General features: G+C 39.2%; 1 protein-coding gene across 6 annotated transcripts in view; it reads left to right on the forward strand.

Moving 5' to 3' along the window:
• Positions 1-18084, forward strand: part of PKNOX1 (PBX/knotted 1 homeobox 1) — a 52821-nt gene extending 34737 nt beyond the window's left edge. For all 6 annotated transcript variants that reach the window (XM_080614440.1, XM_080614438.1, XM_080614439.1 and 3 more), the window contains 6 exons: positions 71-170; positions 1271-1368; positions 3756-3884; positions 4908-4984; positions 6555-6727; positions 7715-18084. In XM_080614440.1, the coding sequence (XP_080470566.1) occupies positions 71-170; positions 1271-1368; positions 3756-3884; positions 4908-4984; positions 6555-6727; positions 7715-7926 (789 nt within the window). In that variant the 3' untranslated portion in view covers positions 7927-18084. The remainder of the gene's footprint in view (positions 1-70; positions 171-1270; positions 1369-3755; positions 3885-4907; positions 4985-6554; positions 6728-7714) is intronic.
• Positions 18085-21062: the final 2978 nt, after the last annotated feature.

Here is a 21062-nt window from a genome sequence, read left to right on the forward strand (position 1 = left end):
TTATCTCCCTTTAAAAAAAAAAAAAAAAAAAAAAAAAAAGTGCAAGCAACTAATTGTTTTATTTTTCTAGCAAATTCCAAGTGCCATTGCAGGCACACTCAGTCCCCAAGGGATTATGGTGCCAGCATCAGCATTGCAGCAGGGAAATGTAACTATGGCAACAGTAGCAGGTATGACACAGTAACGAAAAACTGGCACCTTGCTCTTAATTTTGTTTCTTTTATAGTTGTTATAAAAAGCACACAAATACTTTAAAAATGTGTTTTAACTTCAGTACCTGAAAAGTTGTTACAATACGGTTAAATGCCTTAATGTTTCTGAACGCTTGTTTAATTTATATGTGTGCTAAGTATGCATATGTGAGTGGAGTTTACATATATATATATATATATATAATATTAAGAGATCTTTCTGTGCAGCACTACTTTTGTTAAAAGGCATTTAGAAACTGGAGTGGTTTACTCTTCTTTTTTTTTCTTTTTTCTTTTTTTTTTTTTCCTTCTTAAAAAAGAAAAAAAAAAGGAATTCTGTTTGACAAAAACATGCATTACCTAAAATACTGCACTTGTTAGCTGTCTCATGTCCTGTGGAATTTGGAACCTTTGGAACCACACCTACAAGTCTGTGAAATCCTGGATGTCCAAGTTGTTTTGCTGTTGTGTGGAGATCACATTTGAACTGAAATGTTTTATCTAAGCTTAGAAGCAAGATAAAAGAGAGAAACAGAGAAAAACCTTGACTAAAAAGGCAATAAAGCAGTGCGGTCTGCTCCTACAGCGTATACTTGGAGAGAGGTTATCATGAGACACCATATGTGCTTTGTGGCTTTGGTGTCCAGGACCCTCTATGCATTCACCAGGCTTCGGTCACCTTGGTTGATCTGAATATTGAGGTGTCACCCAGCTGACCACTCTAACCACTTGACACATGTAGGTGTGGTATTGGTGTTGAGGCTTATGTTGGCTGAAGAGTTAGATAAAACAAAACTATGGGCCATTTTATAGCCGTAGTCATGTCATTGTCCTTTGAAAATGGATTCAGAATGCCTAAAATGCAGGGAAATAAAATGAAATTTTGTACAGATTTTTGTGCATGGAAAAAAGGGTAGCGTAGCAAAGAGCGTATCTTACCTGCTTACTAGAAGATAATAGTTGATATATTATCAAAACTGTTGTATTTTCTGCAGTGCTGGTGTGTCTGTGTGTTTAAAAAGAATAACATTTGAAGGGCTTTTACTTACCTGTAATGTTTCCTGCTGTTTTATATTAAGGAGGAACAGTGTATCAGCCAGTCACTGTGGTCACTCCACAAGGTCAAGTGGTGACACAAGCACTGTCACCTGGGACTATTCGGATCCAGAACTCTCAGGTTTGTTTCATGTGCTTTTGCAGAATACTATTCTGGGTTCAAATAAATCTTACTGGTTTTAAGAGGTTTGGTTTAAATTTAACACACTGTCAGAATGAGCTCTGGGTACACACGTATAGTAACTAATGTAGAATTAATGCAATCACTCCTGTAGGAATTAAAAGTTGTATAAGCTGGCATAATGTCCCAGACAGATCTCCGTCACTATGGCAGGTCATCACAGTTCCTACCTGTTAAGTATCTTTTTTTTTTTTTACTGATGGCAGTAAAGTGTACGTGGATTTAAAAAAAAATTAATAAAACCCCCCAAACCTAACAAACATCCCCCCCAAACCGAACAAAAAAACCCACCCCTCTGAATTAAATAGACACTTTCTTCAATGATTAGAACTTCTCTAATTGTTAAGTTAGGTTTATGGCTGGATAGATTTACTGTATTGCATAACGGTGCGGTGCTGCTGTTGTCTGAAATTTGACTGTTTATCCTGATGGCAACGACCAGTACTGTGCAACTGTGGTATTTTGGAATTTATTTATGCTGAGAAGCATTTTGCCATAAAACTTTCAAAAATCTCAGATGAGACTATAGGAAATCCTTGCATTGGGCTTGTTGTATCATATCCTAAAAGGTAAGGGCCAGCACTCTTCTGGGGAGGCGCTTAAGGGTTGGATCTGGAGTGCTCAAAGAAACAACTAAGGAAAAGGAAACATGAAAACGAAGCCATCTTCAGTTACAGAAAACCTTGATAGCTTTCTCTTGGAGCAGGAACTGGTAAATAAGTCTTCCAGGAATCTGGAGTCAATTAAAAGTGTGAATGAGGAGCTACCATTTCCACAGTATAAAATCTGGTGTGATCACTGACGCACTGTCTTCTCATCTTCCTTATTCTGACCTTCCAAACAAAAAAGTAGGCCTAGAATATCGTTACTTTCTTTACATTGCAGTAACATATATGTACTTGCCTATATTCTTCACTTGAATGCATGCAGTTCTGTCCTCAGATGCCTTTCGGAAAGAAATGTGTAAAATTACTATCCTAGACTGAAGTGGTTTTGAAGAAAAATGCTTTTTATTCCTCTGATGGAAAAAAAAAATAGTGACTGGAAAATAATTCCTATAGCCTATAAATAAAAATGGTCTTGACCTTATATGTATAATATACATATCTATATATTTTTTATATATATGTATATCTGTGTCTACTTCTGATTTTAGAAGGAATCTCCAAACCCACCTATGGGTTTGAACCTATTTTCCTTGTCACTCATAGGAAACCCTTCTTGAAATTCTTCTTTCTCAGCTCAGTGTTTCAGAATGCTGTGGAGGTAGGGGAAGAGCTATCCTGAGTTCATTATAAAACCTCCTATTTAAAATGTAAAGCATTATTCTGAAAAAAAAAAAAAAAGAAAGTGTGCTCCAAATATATATTTGTTGTAATTTGATAGCTTAAGCCTTGTTTAAAACTTGTTTCATACAACAGATAGACATAATGACTGGCTTGAAAAAATCGCTCTGTATTGTCTGAAGAAACTGGTTTAGATTTATTTCCATTATACTTGTCTGAAATATAATCTCATGCAGTTTATTTACTCTTTCTTGTTATCTCTGCGTAAGCATTTAAGAATGCATCCGTCATATTCAGGTAACTGATATGTAAATGATGTACGCATAGGAAGTGGAAAAGAAAGTAAAAGTAAAAAAGAAATAGGACCCTTTAGGAAAATAGCGTGTCGTAAAATGCATTGAGGATTCTACCAGATGTATCTTCTTGTTCTTTGGGGATTTAGATGTATTTCTTTAGAAGAACCTTCAGCATCTTAGTTTGTAACTCTAGCATAATAATTAATTTTACTTTAAGTCTTAAATCAGTACTGGTTTACAGCTTGCTTCGTTGTTAGTATTTGCACACAGTCAGTATATTCAGCATTGTGTTTTTGAATTGTTCTTCACATGTGCAAATGACCACATAGGCTGACAAAGCAGTTGGATCCCTAGGGTAGTGTAGATGAGTACAAAGGATCATTAACCTGACATGTGCTACATAGGTGGATTTTTATTCTAACTTACAGTAAACCAGCATTTGGCATTGTCATAAGATCACGGACATAACCTGATAACAGCTATACCTCTTAAAACAGAAGTTACATGACATGTGAAAACTATAGGAATCTGATATGGCATTCTTCTTGGATAAAGATACTTCAGAATGCTACTGTAGGAGAGCTACTATTGTAAGTCTTCCCTAGCAAATAAAATAGCTTTTTATAATCAGTATGCATCAAGCCTGATTTCATTCCTTCTATAAATGAGTTATTCATACATTGATATAGAGAATACTACTATTACTGTGCTAACTGCTTTATTTCTTCTAAAATTGTATGTGCAGCTTCAGTTGCAATTAAACCAAGATCTAGGCATCTTGCATCAAGATGATGGCTCATCAAAAAATAAAAGAGGAGTTCTTCCCAAGCACGCCACAAATGTGATGAGATCTTGGCTTTTTCAGCACATAGGGGTAAGGACTGAACGTGATCAGGAGTCACAGGTTTTTATGTAACTCTTTACGTGATCTCTTATGATTTTGCTTCATAAAGAAGGTGAATTTATTCTGGTGTCATTTGCGTAATCGCAGTTCAGTTTTCCCTGAAGTCATTTGGGGTAGTTTCACAGTCTAATGTCTGTTGATTTTATTATTGTTCTAATAAATATGTTATATTTGTACCTCATGATCTTAATAAACATTGTTAAAAAGGATCTTTCTTCATTTCAGTATGTTGAGAACTTAATGATCTCTTTGCCCTGGCTCATGGCACAAGAAAAAATGGTTCCATCTGTCTTTTGTGGTTTGTTTTATTTTTTTGAGGAGAATGTCAAAATTTTTTTGCTGTATCTCCTTTTCCAACAATCCTTCTAATTTGGACCAAGTGTACTCTTTATAGTGTGTCTTTCCTTTGCATATCCCTGAAAGGATAAATAGGTTTCAAGTTATATCACAGTGTTTAGTTGAGTGATATTTTGTCTTTTACAAATATTTTACAACAGACAAATGATACAGGGGAACTATGTGTACACTCCTTTAATATTACATATGCTCTTCATCTGTTTAGTTCAGAGCAGCTTTATTTAACTAGAAAGTGCTTGTCAGTACTGTCATATGACATTGCCTTCAGACAGCATAACTAATCAGATCTTATCACATGCTGTGTTGCCTGGGGATCATGCTGTTTAATAAAGACTGTCAGCCATGAGAAGCTTTTTATTCTGCATTACACATCAGCAATTTAATGGTATCACTTTCAAGGGTAAAATCAGCTTTATGTAGTAAAGCGCTCTTTGTTAAATTATCTTCATATATAAAAGTTTGACAGGTTTCTAAAGTTTTGGTTTTAATGAGTCAGGTGGTCTTAATCTAGCAGCTTTAATCAGTTGTAATTAAGGGGTCCTTATTTTTGATGAGGAGATGAAACAAGCTTATGCCTTTTCTTTTTTCTTTTTTTTTTGTCTGTTTTTTTTTTTTTTTTTTTTTTTCCCTGTTCAGCATCCATATCCAACAGAGGATGAGAAGAAACAGATTGCAGCACAAACAAATCTGACACTACTCCAGGTTAACAACTGGTAAGCGCAGAATCTCTTACTAGGCATCTGTCATTGTCTCCACATGCTTGCAACATAGAGAGATAGTTAAGAGTATAACTTGGACATGTGGACTTGAACTTACTGTTCTACATGTGTTACGAAATATGTAAAAATACAAGAATTATGCCCTGATACACAAGGATATTATTTTATAGTTATGTATAACATTAACTTCTGCCATTTAGATTATATAAGGACTCCAGAAAACTTTGCAACATTAAGGATTTACATTCTTTTCTGTTGCTCAAAGAAACAGAAGTACTCTCATGTCTCTCCTGCAAGTAAAGAAATTGAAGTTTAGAGGCATCTAGTGACATGAAGCTCTGAAAAGGGTTCTCTGGAAATCATGGTTGCAAATGTTCAAAAAGTTACTGTCCACAGATACTCATTCTGCAATTCAATGGAAGGATGCTATTCTCTGAACAGTGATGTCCAAATGGAGAGTGTCAGTACCCCAGCTACTCTAGTTCATGGTTCACCGTGTTTTAGCATGTCTCACTAGAGGCTTAAGATAATATACTTGCCCTGCAGAAAAGAGGATCAAGGGTGCCAGTGTGCATCCTATTCTGCTTGTGGTATTAGTTCCTAAAATTGCTGCAGCTAAGTCCAACAGGGATCTTCCTCAGATTTCAAAGATGACACTGGCTGTGTGGCTGCAGAGAAATACTCAAGATAGTAGCAATACACTGATTCCAGAAGTGGAACAGTGTAACTATGCTTCTGTGACACCGCAGTAACTGAGCTTTATGGTACTGGGATCCAATTAGTATCTCTACAAAGCATTGCATTACATCATGAGGACCTGCCAGCTGCACCTTACTTCCTTCCATTGCAGGTAAAAATGGGTCCTGGATGTGTTTTGTCAGATGTAGCAAGCAATGCTATCCTCAGTCACAGCAGCTTGCCACAGCTAGCTACGTTGAAATTGATTCACCTAACTGCTGGTAGCTAAGTGAGATGCGGTTTAAGTGTGTTCTTCTTTACTAGCAGAAAGGGGAAGGACAGCAATTAGCATGCTAAAGTAAACAAATGGAAATCAGGGAACGAAAAGGAATTGGGAAAGATCTGAAAAATGTGTTTGCTGTTGTCTCCTGGATCAGGAACCACACCTTGGAAAGCCAGGGAGCCTGTAAAATAAGTAATGCAGGAGCTTGAGGTAAATGAAACGAGACCAAACAAACTAGGTTAGGCAAGGGGCTATGTTTTAGGTGAACTCTGATGAGAGGAGTATCAGCTTTCTGAGCTGTGCTGTCAGCAAGTTTTCTGGTGCTTAGTTTTTAATAACATCTTGAAATGTACATCTGTCACACTGTCTAGAGAATTTCCGTTTCTGGGGTAGGAGAAAAATTGCTGCTAGCAGCAAAATGGTAGAAGTACCTTCTTAGCTAGTTCACCAAAAATCAAAGGATGTCAGTGTTCTAGGAGCAGTTTTACATGTTAGAAAGAATTTTTTATATTGCTTCTCCACCCCCACTGCACACTTTGTGAATCTGAGAGAGAGTTTACAGTCAACTGCTCATAAGTACTGCTTGCCTTTGGTTGTGTTTAGGTTTATCAATGCTAGAAGGCGAATTCTTCAGCCAATGCTGGATTCCAGTTGTTCTGAAACTCCAAAAACAAAGAAGAAAACGGCTCAGAACCGACCGGTTCAGAGGTTCTGGCCTGACTCCATTGCCTCAGGAGTTGCTCAGCAGCAATCTAACGAGCTTACAATGTCAGATGGTAAGGAGAACTGGCTAAACCACAGATACTGAAGTTAATTCCTCTGTAACAGGGACATTAAGGGTTTGATGCCCTTGAGGAGAAGGAAACTTCTTGATATTTTGGTATAGATGTGTTTTTAATCTAGAAAAACATAACAGAAATGTGTCAAGTTATACCTCTTTAAAAAGTTTCTGTGTTTTAGAGGGATATTTTATCGGAATTTATGTGAAGAGACAATTGCTTTTGTTTCAGAAGTTACAAAACAAAGGTTAGATGAGCAACTAAGTTCTCTCAGTATGTGTAATGCACATCAGTAGCATTCTGTTTGATTAGCATTCTGTTTGATCAGTAGCATTCTGTTTGATATGCAATTTCAGTTTCATGACTCCCCATCCTGTTCACATTTCCTTTCACTGTTCCTAGAGGGACTAAGCATCTGCAATTCTATATATGCCTCATGTTTCAAGTTGAACATTGAGAAGCAGATAAATGTAATAAAGCTTCCAAAGACTTTGGCTGAAATAACTTCCTTAGCATCAGATCAAATAGACTCACTTTAAAAAAGATAAATACCTGCTTTAAGTTCAAGACCATCCTTTCTGTCCTGCTGTCTCCTGCTTTATTCTTTCCCAATTTGTAGTTACTTTTCTGTCAGCGTCTCCTGGGTCTGACAACAGCTTTATCCATTTAAGTCACCCTGAATCTCTATGAACCCTTGCATTTTTCTGCAATGAATGAAGCTGGAATACTTTGCAGAAATGGTCTTGTGATGACTTTATTGGAAAATGGTTGTAATAGGTGTTCATAACACAGCTATTCCTGGCCAGCTTAATTCTGGGATTTCCTGATATTTAAGTGTTTGACAACCTATATAGCTTTTATTTTCATTTCATTCTTTAAATTTTCTTCCTGTTGATTAGAAACAAACTCTATTATATGTAAATATGCATTACTTAAAATTAGAAACAAAAAAGATACTAAAGTACTGCAATTGTGCTTCTCCAGGTGCTGTTGTAACTATTACAGCTCCAGTCAACATGAATGTAGACAGTCTCCAGTCTTTGTCATCCGATGGTGCTACTTTGGCTGTTCAGCAGGTTATGATGGCAGGGCAAAGTGAGGATGAGTCTGTAGACAGCGGTGAAGATGATGGAGGCGATCTCTCAACAACAAACATCAGTGGGCTGGTCTTGGATAACAGCGATTCTCTGCAGTAGGAAGCAAGAGAGTGTGACAAAACGTTTAGGAAAAAGAATAAACTGACTGACTGACTTTTTATAGTTTGCACAGCAAACATTTTACACAAGTTTTATTTCTAATATGTTTTATATGTAGATATAGAAGGGTGCACTTTTTTGTATTTCATAGTAAGCTTAAAGAGTGTTTTTGCAGGTGCAGCAACTTCTTTCAAATGTTTTTTTCTCTTCATTTCTTTTTCTTACTTCATAAAATTATATCTAGTAATATAAAGAACCACATAAGCACCCCTTTGTTCTATGAATTGAAAGTGCTGCCATTTCTAAAGAATTATGCAGTTTCAATTAGTGCTGTTTTTTAACACAGCTTTTGATGGGCAGATGATGTAAATTTAAAGCATGTGACACTAGTGTGTGGAAATTGATCATTAAGTTAGATTCATATATTTGAAAGATGCTTCTGCACCTTAAAAACTGCTAGTCTGAGGTGGACAGCAACACACATAAAAAGAAAACGTTGATGTGTGATTCGGTAGCGAATGTATGGCAATTTAAATAAGTTTAGTTTCTCTCATAGTCCGTGAGCCTGTTTATCATTTGCTATGAAAACTCCTATTTTTACCTTGCCGGGGTTATTGGATAAAAAAAAAAGTATTTTTATAAATTCACTAGGAATTGGGATGACGACTGTATTAAGCAGGAGGTAAAAAAACAAATTTCCAGAGGGGAAAAATAAATGTTTAGTATTCCTATTTGGAAGGTCTGAAAACTGACCCAATTTAATAAATGAGCCTATGCTAGCATTCTATGATTGTCAGCTATCCCACAGTGATATACTATATTTGATAATAGCATAAGAAGGCCCCAGTGTTTGGTGGGATTTTGATACTGTCAAACATTGATTTATATTATGTGTAAACTAATACTCAGATTGCATTAACTCTGTATCTAGACTTGTATCTGCAGATATTTGCTAAATGAGTATTCAGGTAAGTAAATTCAAATACCCACAACTTTTCCAGTTTTAGAGCAATTTAACAGTTTATAGTTTGTACATCTGAATCTGAAAAATGAAAAGGTGCCTACTATACAGTCATGAATTCTGCAATCACTCTGCTATTTTATTGCATTTGAAATATTTTCCCCTAATACAAAAAGAAATATAACTTATGGATTTATATAAAATTTCTTCAAATGTGAAGGTTACTACCAGAATATACAGCAGGCTTTATTAGAGTAGAAAATCCTCGTGTGTCATTTAAAAACTAAGAGCTAGTGATAATTTTTTTTTTTTTTTGTGGTAACAGTTCACTTCTTCTTTCCCAAAGTTTGGAATCTGTCTATCCATGAACACTTTTGAAGCTTTGTATTTCCTGTTGTTAAGTACAAATATCAGACTCCAAGAGTCTCATGGTATGATCAATGTCCTCTTTTTCCCCCTGTCCATTCATCACAGTGTTGGATTAGATCAAAGCCAGAACTTCCTTCTGATTTAGACCAAATCTAGTTGCATTTCTCACATGACAGGGAAAAAGATGATAGCTTTTAGACTCTTTAGACATTGTATTTGAACAAAGTCCTTTGGGAGATGCAAATATTTAATTGAATACTTAATTTCTGCTTCACAAAACACTCAGGCATGTGCTTAGGTCCCATTGATTTCAGTAGGATTAATGCATGTACTTTTTAACATGCTTTAATGTTTGGAAGCTGGTCTTTAAAGATTGTCTTCCAAGACAAGTGTAAGTTGGTATGAATTAAAACTTAAGAAATGTCAGTAGCATTCGCATACATACATGGAGAATAGTAATAGTTTTCAGTGGCTAGTAGCTATTTTGAACAATTTGTGTTGGGTATTATTCAACACAAGGGATGTTTCTGGTATGGTTTTCACTGATTCCTGGCTGAGAATCTTGCTGCTTACCTCAAATGCTGTATGATCTCCAGCTGGAGTGGTAATTTCTAAAGAATTCGTTTACTTCAAACTTTTCTGCTTTGCTACTAATGTGACATGTTTGTTAAAGAATATAGTAAATGAATGATGAAAAATGTAATTAGGAAGGCTTTGACGTAGCATAACTATCTCAAAGGCTATCGCCAAATCCAGTTTGACGTCAAAACATTTAAAAAGACAGATACTATGTACAAATCATGCTCCTTTGGAAACAGTCAACCTACTGCTCCTACAAAAAATACGTGAAATGACTAGAGCTGAGAGGCGGATTCTGTATTTTTCTTTTTAGTTGTTTTTGATTTAACTGTGTAAGTGCTTCGTCACCCCCACAGTTTCCATTACAAAGTAGGGTATATTGGTTGGTTTGTTTGGGGTTTTTACTCAGCTACCCTTCTTGATGTATAATATTGCATTAATCCTTGTACCTCCAGCACACAGGCAGATGTACAGTCCACTTCTCAGTGTGTACAGGCCTATGGACAAAAACGTGCTTTTTTAAACCAGTCTTGGCTGGAAGAACAGGCTATTTCTCACTGTCTTCTTTCCCTCCCTGACCAGTGCTGCTTCCTCAGATCTACCAGCAGAGCTTTGAGGAAGTCTAGGAAGCAGCTCAGCTGGCAGATCTGTTGTGGTAGCAAGTAGCCAGCAGAGAAGGGAAGGGTAAACCGAAATGGACAAAACTTCTGTGGTTTGGAGATAACGTGGCAGTGGGCATTTGCCCGCATTTCAAAACTATGAGAACTGAGATTTGAAAAAGAGAGAGGGTATTAGAACAATTTGATATCTGTGCAGCTGCTGGATTAGGGTTCAGGAGTACGTAGTTTATGTGTCACTTGCAATTCAATTGGAAACAACCAGGTATCAGGGTTTGCAAACTTCTGAAAGTTTATCTCTCAGAAAGAAACTATTACTAGCTTTCTTAATTCCCCCCACCTTACACACAGCAGACATTTTATGCTTCTGGAACATTTGCAAACTTGTCTTCAGTTAATTTATCAGTACCTGGAAAGTGAAGTTGACAGAATTTACTGTGAAAGGGGGAATATGGAATAGTTTTATTGTCAAATTAGAAACAAAAACATATGGATGTGAATTCCTAAAACTGAAAAGGCTTTACCGATGTAATCACAGGTATTGCTTTAACATATGGAACTCAAACCTTGTCTTTTAGTTCAGTCAGAATTCGGTAGTGGGTGTGAACCCCGCACAAGTACTTGTTCTTTTCACAATTAAAAAAGAAATAAAGGTGTCCTTCATTTCTTGATGTGCAAAAAGTATTGGTGGTTTAAGCAAAGCATCACTATTCAGGAAAGGTACATGTTTACATTAGTTAAAAAGTCTTTAAATGGGGCCTGACTTTAAACCCATGTATAATTCCTCCCCACCTCCAATTAAAGTCATATTCATATGCAATAGAACTGATTTGTTTTTAAAATAAATTTAATTCTTCTGCAGTTATGGTTTTTGAAGCTTTTAATTCTTTTTCAATGTAATCTAGATCATTAAAACAAGGTTCTCAGACCAGTTTTTCCAAGATGTCTGTAAGAGGCAAGGCAATTTCCTCTTGTTTTTTAACTTCAGAAATACTGCATTTTAGTAAATCCAAATCAGTCAGGATATATTTTTCACTTATTGTTCCAAAGAAATAACCATGTTGGGAAACATACAGAATTGACAGGCGTGGCTCTGGCTCTGCAGAGAGTTTCCTAGATCTGTATATTGGGTCAAGGTGGAGTCCTGCCAACCATAGGGAAACTCCATAAGGCTGCATGTCAGGCTGCATTTACCTGCAAGAAAATTGGTTCTTTGTTCTGGTCCCTGATCACTGTTAGGAACCTTCTGTAGAGCCCTCCAGTTTTATCTTGCCTGTATACCTGGGGTTTCTTCCAGTGCAGACCAGGGTATGGACAAAGGGCTTTGAAGGGCAGGAATTCATATTGACCTGTGGGCACTATGTATCATTTTGACATTCAAAATATGGCCAGTTCGTGTGCCAATATCCAGTTTATGGATATTCTAGTGGAGTAGGGCCACTAAGATTTAATCCATGAATGATGTATCTGTTTGTTCCTGGAAGAATTAGAAGGCAGTTCACCTTCCTGTCTTTATGAACTTGACAGCCCAAAAGATGAAACAAAGCCTTTCCAAGGGGTGATAGTTTGATAAAACAATTAGTCTTGTAGCATTTAAACAGAAAACCAGAAGACCATGGTATTTTGAAAAATTGGAACATGTGCATTTAATTGTAAAGTTGATTTAAGATTTATTTTCTGAAGCTGAGTTGTCTTGGGAGAAAAAAAATGAGTTAATTATTTGTCAATGCAAGACACAAATGTCAAAAATATGTGAATTACCCATTTTTAGGGGCTGTACTGTTACTTGTTTTCTGACTTTGATTAGTCTTTTAATCCTTTCAGCCATATATTCAGCTTAATTTTTAGAGCTGAATAGGCAAAATGTAGTTTTGAAACCCTGTTGGAAATGTAACTAACCTCCATTCCTTCATGAAAATGTCACGTTAAACAAGTAAAATGGGTTGGTTTCCTAATAATAAATTCAAACTCTCAGCACCTGCTAAAACCAGAGCATATCCATGAAAATGCACATTTGATTGCAGCATGCAAATGATCAAATCTTTAGCCTTAATGCTGAATACACTTTGCTCTTTACTGTTCAGTGTAGCTGAATAGTAGAGCAGGTTTGTTTTGCCTAACTCAGACTCAGTGTGGATTTCTTCCTCCCTGCCCTTGGTTTGCTAAGTTCCTTCAAATAGGTTTTGGGTGGTTTAATTTTCAAATCCTAAAGTAACTTGATCATCTCATGTAAAGTGTAGCAAAACTGACACTAACATGCTTTTAAGTGATTGCCCAGGTCATGTTATTTGTTCGTTCTTATCACCTGGCGGTATAAAATCTGTTCCTTTTCTGTGACTTAGCTCTTTAGGACCTGCTGAGTGATCACAGCTGTCTTTGTCAGAGAAAAGCAAGGTGTCTGAAAGCAGTGAAATGCCTTACAAACCTTGTAGACTACTATAAAGATACTTGTTTCATGCTAATAGAATCCAGTGTTTTCAGGTCATGACAGAAATGGCCCATAAATCTTCCCATGGGTTAGCAGCATTTGGTCTGTACAGTTGACAGTCTTTAAAAGTGAACCCTGTAACTTTTTTTTTTCCTAGGTTGTTAAGGGATTTTGAAGCAACTGATCTGTCAAAGGATGAAATTCAAAGTGAGAATCTGCTTCATGGATGATTTGTTTTTACACTACTCTCCTCTGTGAACAGAAAACAAGCACATTTTTAAAGCAGAGCATTTGTGTTACTTTAAAGTTAACAGTATTGTTTGGCTGAAAGACATATGTTTTTGAGAAATCTTGAGCATAGTTTCAAACTAGTTAACCAGTTCCTGGCCAGAAACAATCCTGGGCCTTTTTGTTTGGTTAGTTTTTCTTGTTTATGCAAATGAAGAAAAATGTTTGCTAGTTCTTACCAGTGTGGGGGGTTTTATTCCGCTTTTGTAATTCAGAAGCAGCTTTGATGAAAGCAAGAATTAGCAGGTAAATAGACCATAATGTATGTGAGTTGGGGTTGGTTTTGTTTAGGGGTTTTTTTGTTGTTCCAAAATGGTTAATTAAAATGGCATGGACATGAAACTTTCAGTAATGGTTCCAAGCATGTATGGTAGCAATGTACTTAAAAAGACATCCTCTGTGTAAGTCCCATGTGTTAACTTGTTCAGCCAGACAGATTGAAATGCATTTCTAAAATTGCTATGTTCCGCTAGATCAGAAACCTTCAGGAAATCAGCAGCCTTTTTATTACAAGATAGATTACTCTGTAGCAAGAAACACACTTCATCCAGTGTGTGTGAGTCTTACTGAGCAAAGGTGAAGACAGACATGGGTGCTCTATAGATAAAATATACTTTTGCTTAGCACTGAAATGTTGTTTATTCCTACTCTTGCTTCCCTGGTATCTGGCATGATGACATCCAAGTTCACTCCACAAAGAGTACAGCCCGGAGCCCTGTCCACTGGGCTGTAGGGGCTGTGTGTGTGACTGTACTGACTGCAGCAGCTACAGCCTTGTGATGCCGTACCTCGACTGGCAGCACATCCCCCTGAGTAACTGGTGGACCTGGTGGTAACAAGGTGTGGGCACCTTCCCTTGGGTTTCATGGGCCATGTTCAGGTTATCAGGCCAGGGGCTCTGTCAGCTTTCTCACCGACTGTACGGCAGATTTCCTGTACGGGATTTTCCCAAAGAACGTGCAGTTCTAAGCATAATTGACAGTCTTAGAAAATGGTCTTTTTATAGCTGTTAACTTACTCCAGAACATGTCCCCAGGGATTTGGATCATATTTTGTTTTTAAGGGGTTAATCTGGGATAAGCCGAGTAGTACATGTTCTAGACACAGGAGTAATTGATCATTTCTTTGTCTAATGTTAAAAGAGTGCCTGAGAGTAGTGCGAGTTAACTCCTGGTGACATCACTGGGAATAGTTTTAACTCCACTACTGACAGGGAACAATTTTTTCCTCAATACTTGTTTTAGTGTGCAGTTTAGGGCTGTTTCTAAATACCTCTCTTTGTAGAAAACCAGAGCAATATTTTCAATACTAAAATGAGGAAAAATAAATTCCACAAGTAGTGTAAAATGAGGATTCTGCAAAAAGTAACAGATTAGGCCGGGACACATACTAGGTATTGTATTATTTATTTAAAATCCATGTTTAAAATCATGCAACTTCAGCATCTGCGAGGTATTCAGGATTAAGCCTGTGGTGTATTTAAAAATCACAATGTGAAACCACCATTTAGATACCCTACCTGAAAGCAATGGGACCTTCATAGGTTGGGGTTGGTTGATCTTCCCAATGCAGCTAAGATGTGGTCTAGAGTTTATGAAGTAATTAGGGAGACTCAGTGGGTATTTATCTTCTCTGTTGGTCTTTAGACTTTTGTGTCACTATTAGCATGAGTCAGAAGATTAGGCTCTTGCACCTACTCCTGACCTTTATTCCTAGCACACTTTGCTAAGTTGATCACTGAATCCTAAATATAAACTGATGCATATACTAAATGTGAATGTGGAAATAAAATTTAATTTAGAGACATTCTTGTCAAGATCTAAGCGTTTTTAAACTTAGATTTTTAATAGTCACAAAAAATATGCAGATTGTACTTAAAAGCTAATGATTGACTGAAATGCCGGTTTTGCTGTTCCACCCTCTCACTGCAGCCTTTCACTATGAGCTGTGAAGTGCAGAGACTCTCCTTAATGTCTTAAGGTTCATCAAATTACATTTACTATACAATTCTGCGTGTAAATAGTAAATAAACCAAATAGCTTGGTTTATTTGAATGCACTATGAATGCAGTATAGGAATGATAACTGAAAATAAGCTGTCTTTGGCAAAGATATAATAAACCAAATAGCTTGGTTTATTTGGTCTTGAAGATTTAGACCACTTTTAGCAGGGCTAGCACACAGAAAAGACAAGAGGACTTATTTATAAGGATGTAAGCAAACTCAGTTACTGCCCAGGTGCTGATTTTTCTAAGATAAGAGCATATATGGCTCCATGGGTGAGATCTGAATTAAGGCCAGGAAAGAGGGAGAAAGTATTTCTGTTACTGGTGTCTCTCTGTATTTTGATATTGGAACAAGAGGGTGGTTGTTTTTGCTTTAACACACAGAAGGGCTGTTTTGCAAAGCTGACTCTGATTAACTTAGTACTACAGCTGGATTGAGACCTGAAAGCTCTTGAGAATTTTGAGAAGCATCATCAAATGAAACTCAGAATTGTAAAACCAGGGATTTTGAGGAGCTGAGTAGCAATTGTTAGATAATACCTGTGCTGCCTTTTCATATGCTGGGGCAAACAATCCTGCTTGTAAATGCTGTGACACTTTAAGCACTTACAGAAATAATTTCCTCGGAGATCCTCCAGTCTGCTTCCAAACAACTGGTTTTGTATTCCTGCTCTGGTTTTCCTCCCCTTTCATTTCTTTGAAAACTGGCAACAATTAATCCTTGATTACACACCCTAGGCTTTTTCTGTGTCTCTTGAGCTGTGAATAGCATTGAATAATGACTCCATGAATCGCTCCAAGGCTCAAAGCCAGCTTTGCTGGAAAAAGCCTAACAACCTTCCTGAACTGAGTTGTGGATGCACTATGAATGCAGTATAGGAATGATAACTGAAAATAAGCTGTCTTTGGCAAAGATATACAACATTAAGCTAAATCATTTTAGGCCTAAAACAATTTGTATGTTATTTTCCCAAATCAATGTGTGTCAATTTTGTCTTCATGGTTTGGTTTTGGGGTTTTTTCGTCGTTTTTTTTTTTTTTTTTTCTTTTGTGAGGTTTGTTTTTGTTGGTTGTTTTATTTTTAATACTATGTGTGTTTGCTTCAGTGAAAGGTCTTGGGCATAGAAAGGCACATTGTAATACTCTGTGTCACAAAATATGCACATCTTAGGGAAACATGCAGAACCCCTCCCTATTAAATCATGCAAATTCTTAATTTAAAGAAATCACACTTAATGGTCAGAAAAATCCATTTTTGTTTTCAGTTTTGGAAGCAAAACATCTACTGTATCAAGTGTGCATGTACTGAGTTTGCCCTGAAACTCCTGAGCACTAAATCCTTCTTCTTATGCAGCCCCTTGCTTGCTGTTCTGTAATTTTGACTGAGAAGACCCCAGTGCTGGCTCCTCTGCTCTTCCCAGAGGACGTCTGTTTTAAGTGCTGAATCTACACTTCTGGTCCCCCCTGCCCACCTACACGAAAGAAGGGAAGGCTGTTACTTGTGTAACACAGATAAAACAGAGAACATCTAAGACCTGGGGTTTTTCTTAATTCCATGTGATACTGCTTGCAATTTCTTCTAAAATACCTCTATGATTTTTCACTGTGATAATGAACCGAGGGGATAGTGAAAGAAGTTGCATTAAAAAAATGTGTTTCAGCTCAGCATCCTGCTGTAGGTCAACTTTCACTTCGTAATATTTTTATGTTGACCTGTTTGTGCATGTGGGTTTAGTTCTCATCCTTGTACTGCTTGCTGGTTAGTATGTTGGTATGCCTGGAGGCATCCAGGGCAACGACATATGCTTGAAATTTCTGATGAGGAACATGTTCAAAAGATGGTGTCAAATGTTACCTCCCTTCCTGCCCCCAAAATGGTAAAGTATTTCTAGGGTGATGTAGTCAATGCATTACTAATATCAGTTGGGTACGGTTTAGTTAAATTAGGATATCCTCTAGGAAACCCCTCTCACCTTGTTCTCACCCTGATCAGAAATCACAAGTGCAGAACCTGCCACAGGATCAGGATTTATGATAAAAGGATAGTGATAGAAGCATAGAATGGTTTGGGTTGGAAGGGACCTTAAATATAATCTAGTTCCAACTCCCTTGCCATGGGCAGGGACACAGTAATAATTCCCAGACAAAATGACAGGCACCCACCCCCTACACCCTGGCTTTGCAGATGCAGGCTGGGGGAATGGAGCAGCAGGGATGTTAAAGCTGTTTGGTGAACCACCCGGAAGGATTGGCAGGCAAATTGTAAGTAAAGGTAGAAGGACTTGGGGAAACACTTTTAACTTCCTGGCACTGGGTATAGTTGTGCTGAAAAGACATCTCCTAACGGGCTTTTACTAATGAATGTTTTAGCCTACTATTTTACAGCCTCATGAGGTAGGAACAAAGAGGGCGTGTCAGAAGCATTGATGCCCAAAACATGGTTCTGTTTAAATCAATGACTGAATCATTAGCACAATGAAGAAAGGCCCTGTCTGTTGCATAAATAAAGCAATGGTGACAATCTTTTACAAGTTATGGGACGTGAAGAACACACACACACACCCCCAACTTGACTGCACTATGTGTAAAATGAGTTACTTTTAGGAGTTACAAATTTCAGCTTTTGATTCAGTTTTCAGGGCTAGTTCAGGGATGCACTTTGCTGCTTTGCACTTCAGAAACAAGTACAGCTCCTAACCTGCAAACATGTGCCTGCCTGTGATGCAAAGCAACAGTGACCATGCAAATGAGGAGCCACAAACCTACACTGTTGTCCAGTCCATGGGGAAAATCTGAGCTGGAAAAATACAAGTAACGATACCAGCAATACCGTGTCCAAAATGTAGACAAGTACACAGGTGATTAATATTGGAGAATCCAGGGCAACACCTATTCAAATAAAGCATGACAAAAACCAGGACATTAAACTTGAGTGAATAAATTCTGATGACTGAACAGTGTGTTGTGTTTGAACAGGTTTCTTTCTTTTCTCCCCTCTGCTGGTGCTGTTCATGGAAGAAGTAACACAATGCAGCTACTTCAGGGTGATGAAACGTAGGCAGAGATCCTGTGAGACTTCCAGGCAGAGCCTGCACATGCAAGCTGTCCTCAAATCAGAGATGGTGGCAACCCAGGCATTGCTGTCTGTTGGCCATTTTCTCCTGTTCAAAGGTTATCAGTCACACAAGGCAGGGGGTAGGGAGGAGGAGGAGGGGGGTGTAGTGCAACAGATAAGATATGTGACAAAGGATAAGCAGCCCCAGCAGACCACCAGCCTGCCCAGGCAAGGAGTCTGCCCAAATCACTCGTGACTCCCTCTGAACAAACACTCCTCCTGCAAACCCATTCTTCCCTTAAATGCTTGTCAGACGCGACAGAGCCAACCCCAAGGACTAAAATGCTTACACCTTGCAAGCATAAAGCAAACAAACAAGGGGGATTTAGGTTAGATATAAGGAAGAAACTCTTCCTTGTGAGGGTGGTGAGGCCCTAGCACACGCTGCCCAGAGGAGCTGTGGCTGCCCCATTCCTGGTGGTGTTAAAGGCCAGGTTGGATGGGGACTTGAGCAACCTGGTCTAGTGGAAGGTGTCCCTGCCTATGGCAGGGGGTTGGAACTGGATGATCTTAGGGTCATTTCCAACCCAAACCATTCTGTGATTCTATGATTCTATATACAGGATGTGAATTAATTCAACTACTTGTAAATACCTGGACAGCAGGTAATTACTGCCCTGTAATGGGCAGAATTTGTCACGCTGCTTGCTTCAGGAGCAGCACAGAATGTCTGCTGGCTGGTTGGGGGTGACAAGTGAGCTTTGACCTTAGTGAAACATAAGATGTTTTCAACCAAATGGAGAAGAGCAGAGGGGGCAGGGGCTCCCTTCCCTGTGACAGATGAGCGCAAGCAACCTCGCTGCCTGGGGAGGGTGATTTGTGATCCCTCCCCACTGCTCAGCCTCAGTAAAGTCACTGGTGGAAGAGGTGGCCATTTGCTGTTGTATACTCAGTATCAGTCACTGTCTACCTTCCTTTATAACACCTACCTCAGAAAAACAGGGGAAAACAAGAGGTGTCGTTTCCTAACCCTGCTAAGCGTTACAAGTGACAAGTTTCTCAGCTCTGACCTGTGAAGCCCTGCGGAAATTGCTGGCTGCCCAAAGACAACTCAACCCAGTGCTTGTGGTAGCTTTTGTGAGGCCGTGTCAAGTCTCCGTTTGCATTGAGGGCTCTTCCTCACCCAGATCAGCCCCAGCTTCACTGTGGTTTTCTATGAATCACACAAGGCTGGAGGCGAAACTGCTGAGTGCTCCGGCTCTGTAGGGTGGGTGATGGCCACAAGGGTTGTCCCATCCCCACTGAGGAACTTGCCAGGCACAGGCCAGGCACACGGCGGGGGGATGTTTTCCCTGCTGAATGTGTCTTTCTCCTCTCCTGCTCCCTTGCCTCTGTGTCCCCACAGCAGCTGGTGCAGGATCAGTGCCAGGAAGTATCCCAGCTGCCCGGCTCCACACAGAACATGTCCCCTCATGTCCCCAGCCTGTGTTCTCAAACTGCCCAAGAGCCATCAGTGGGGTGGCTGGGCTGAGGGGGACAGTGCAGTCACTCGGATGCTCTTCTGCCGCAGGCCCAGCTTTGAGGTGCAGTGGTTTTGGGGCATGCTGAGCTGTTACATCTCTGGCTGAGGCTCACAGGAGCCCTGGGCAGGGTCAGCCTCTGACAGCCCTGATTGAGAGACGTTTGTTTCATCCCCTCCTTCCTCCAACCTTCTTCTAACCCTCCCCCTGAATCTCATCCGCTCACTGCTTTTATTGCAGTCAGACGGAGCAGTAGAGAGGAATATGAAAAAGCCCGGGGGGCACGTGTAATGTTTTCAGGCGTACCTGGGGCAAGGTGGCTGAAGAAAGGCTCGCCTGGCCCGAGTAACACCAGCTGACACATAGGAAATTACACGCGTGCTTATCAATAAGTTTCAGAAGTTTATTGGTAAAACTGATTTTATTAAACCCCTTGAAGAACCCAACTAACACTGGTTAATGTCTCAGCCTGAGGAAGCTGTGGTTTTTATTGAAGCATCTCTGCATATATATATGTGTGCGTGTGATATATCTATATACATCAAAGCATTCAGAAGACGCAGTTCTGCTGTACCCTGTGTCTGTCTCCAGTGGTAACGGGAGAGCACAAGTGAGGACACAGTCACTGACATGCAGTTTGAGGTACTGGAACATGTCAAGGACTGACAATGGGATTGGTCCTGGGTGACTAGTTCATCGAGATGGCTGTGAAGGACTGACCCTAGACTGCCAACATCCTTACGTGAGTCTTCAAGGCTTTGCTCTGGAGGATGCAGACACAAGAGGGATTTGCTTCCTTCTAAGAACACAGCCCTGTGCTAACCCACCTACTCCTCCGACCTCAAAGAAAGCCTGGAGAGAGGGATGTCAGCCAGCCTTCTGAGTTTGGTCCCATCACTTTGAACTTGATGGAATTACAGGAAGCAAAACCCTGGCTCCTGGGAGGAAGTTTATCCAGCGAGTTATATAAACAGACTGTATAAACACATACAAAAGCACAACCATCTTACAAATAAATAAATAACTGCCTTTGCTCCAGTTACATACTAGCAGCAACCAGTCTAAGCTCCCACAGCTCACTGCCATGGAACAAACCTTACAACGAAGCAAGCTCACCCACTACAGACACTTTGCCCTGGTGTATACATGACATACAATGAGGCACTTCTCTAGCGCTCTTTGGCACAGCCCTAACCATCGTCAAGTCCCCTAGACCAGTTTGAAGCACTTAATACCTCTCAGCGAGGATGCCCTCCTGCTGCTGGAGGGGCTCCCCTGTCCCTCTGCCCTTGCCGGTAGAGGGGACAGTGCAGT

This window comes from Psittacula echo (assembly GCF_963264785.1).
Source record: "Psittacula echo genome assembly, chromosome: 3".
Lineage (NCBI taxonomy): Eukaryota > Metazoa > Chordata > Aves > Psittaciformes > Psittacidae > Psittacula > Psittacula echo.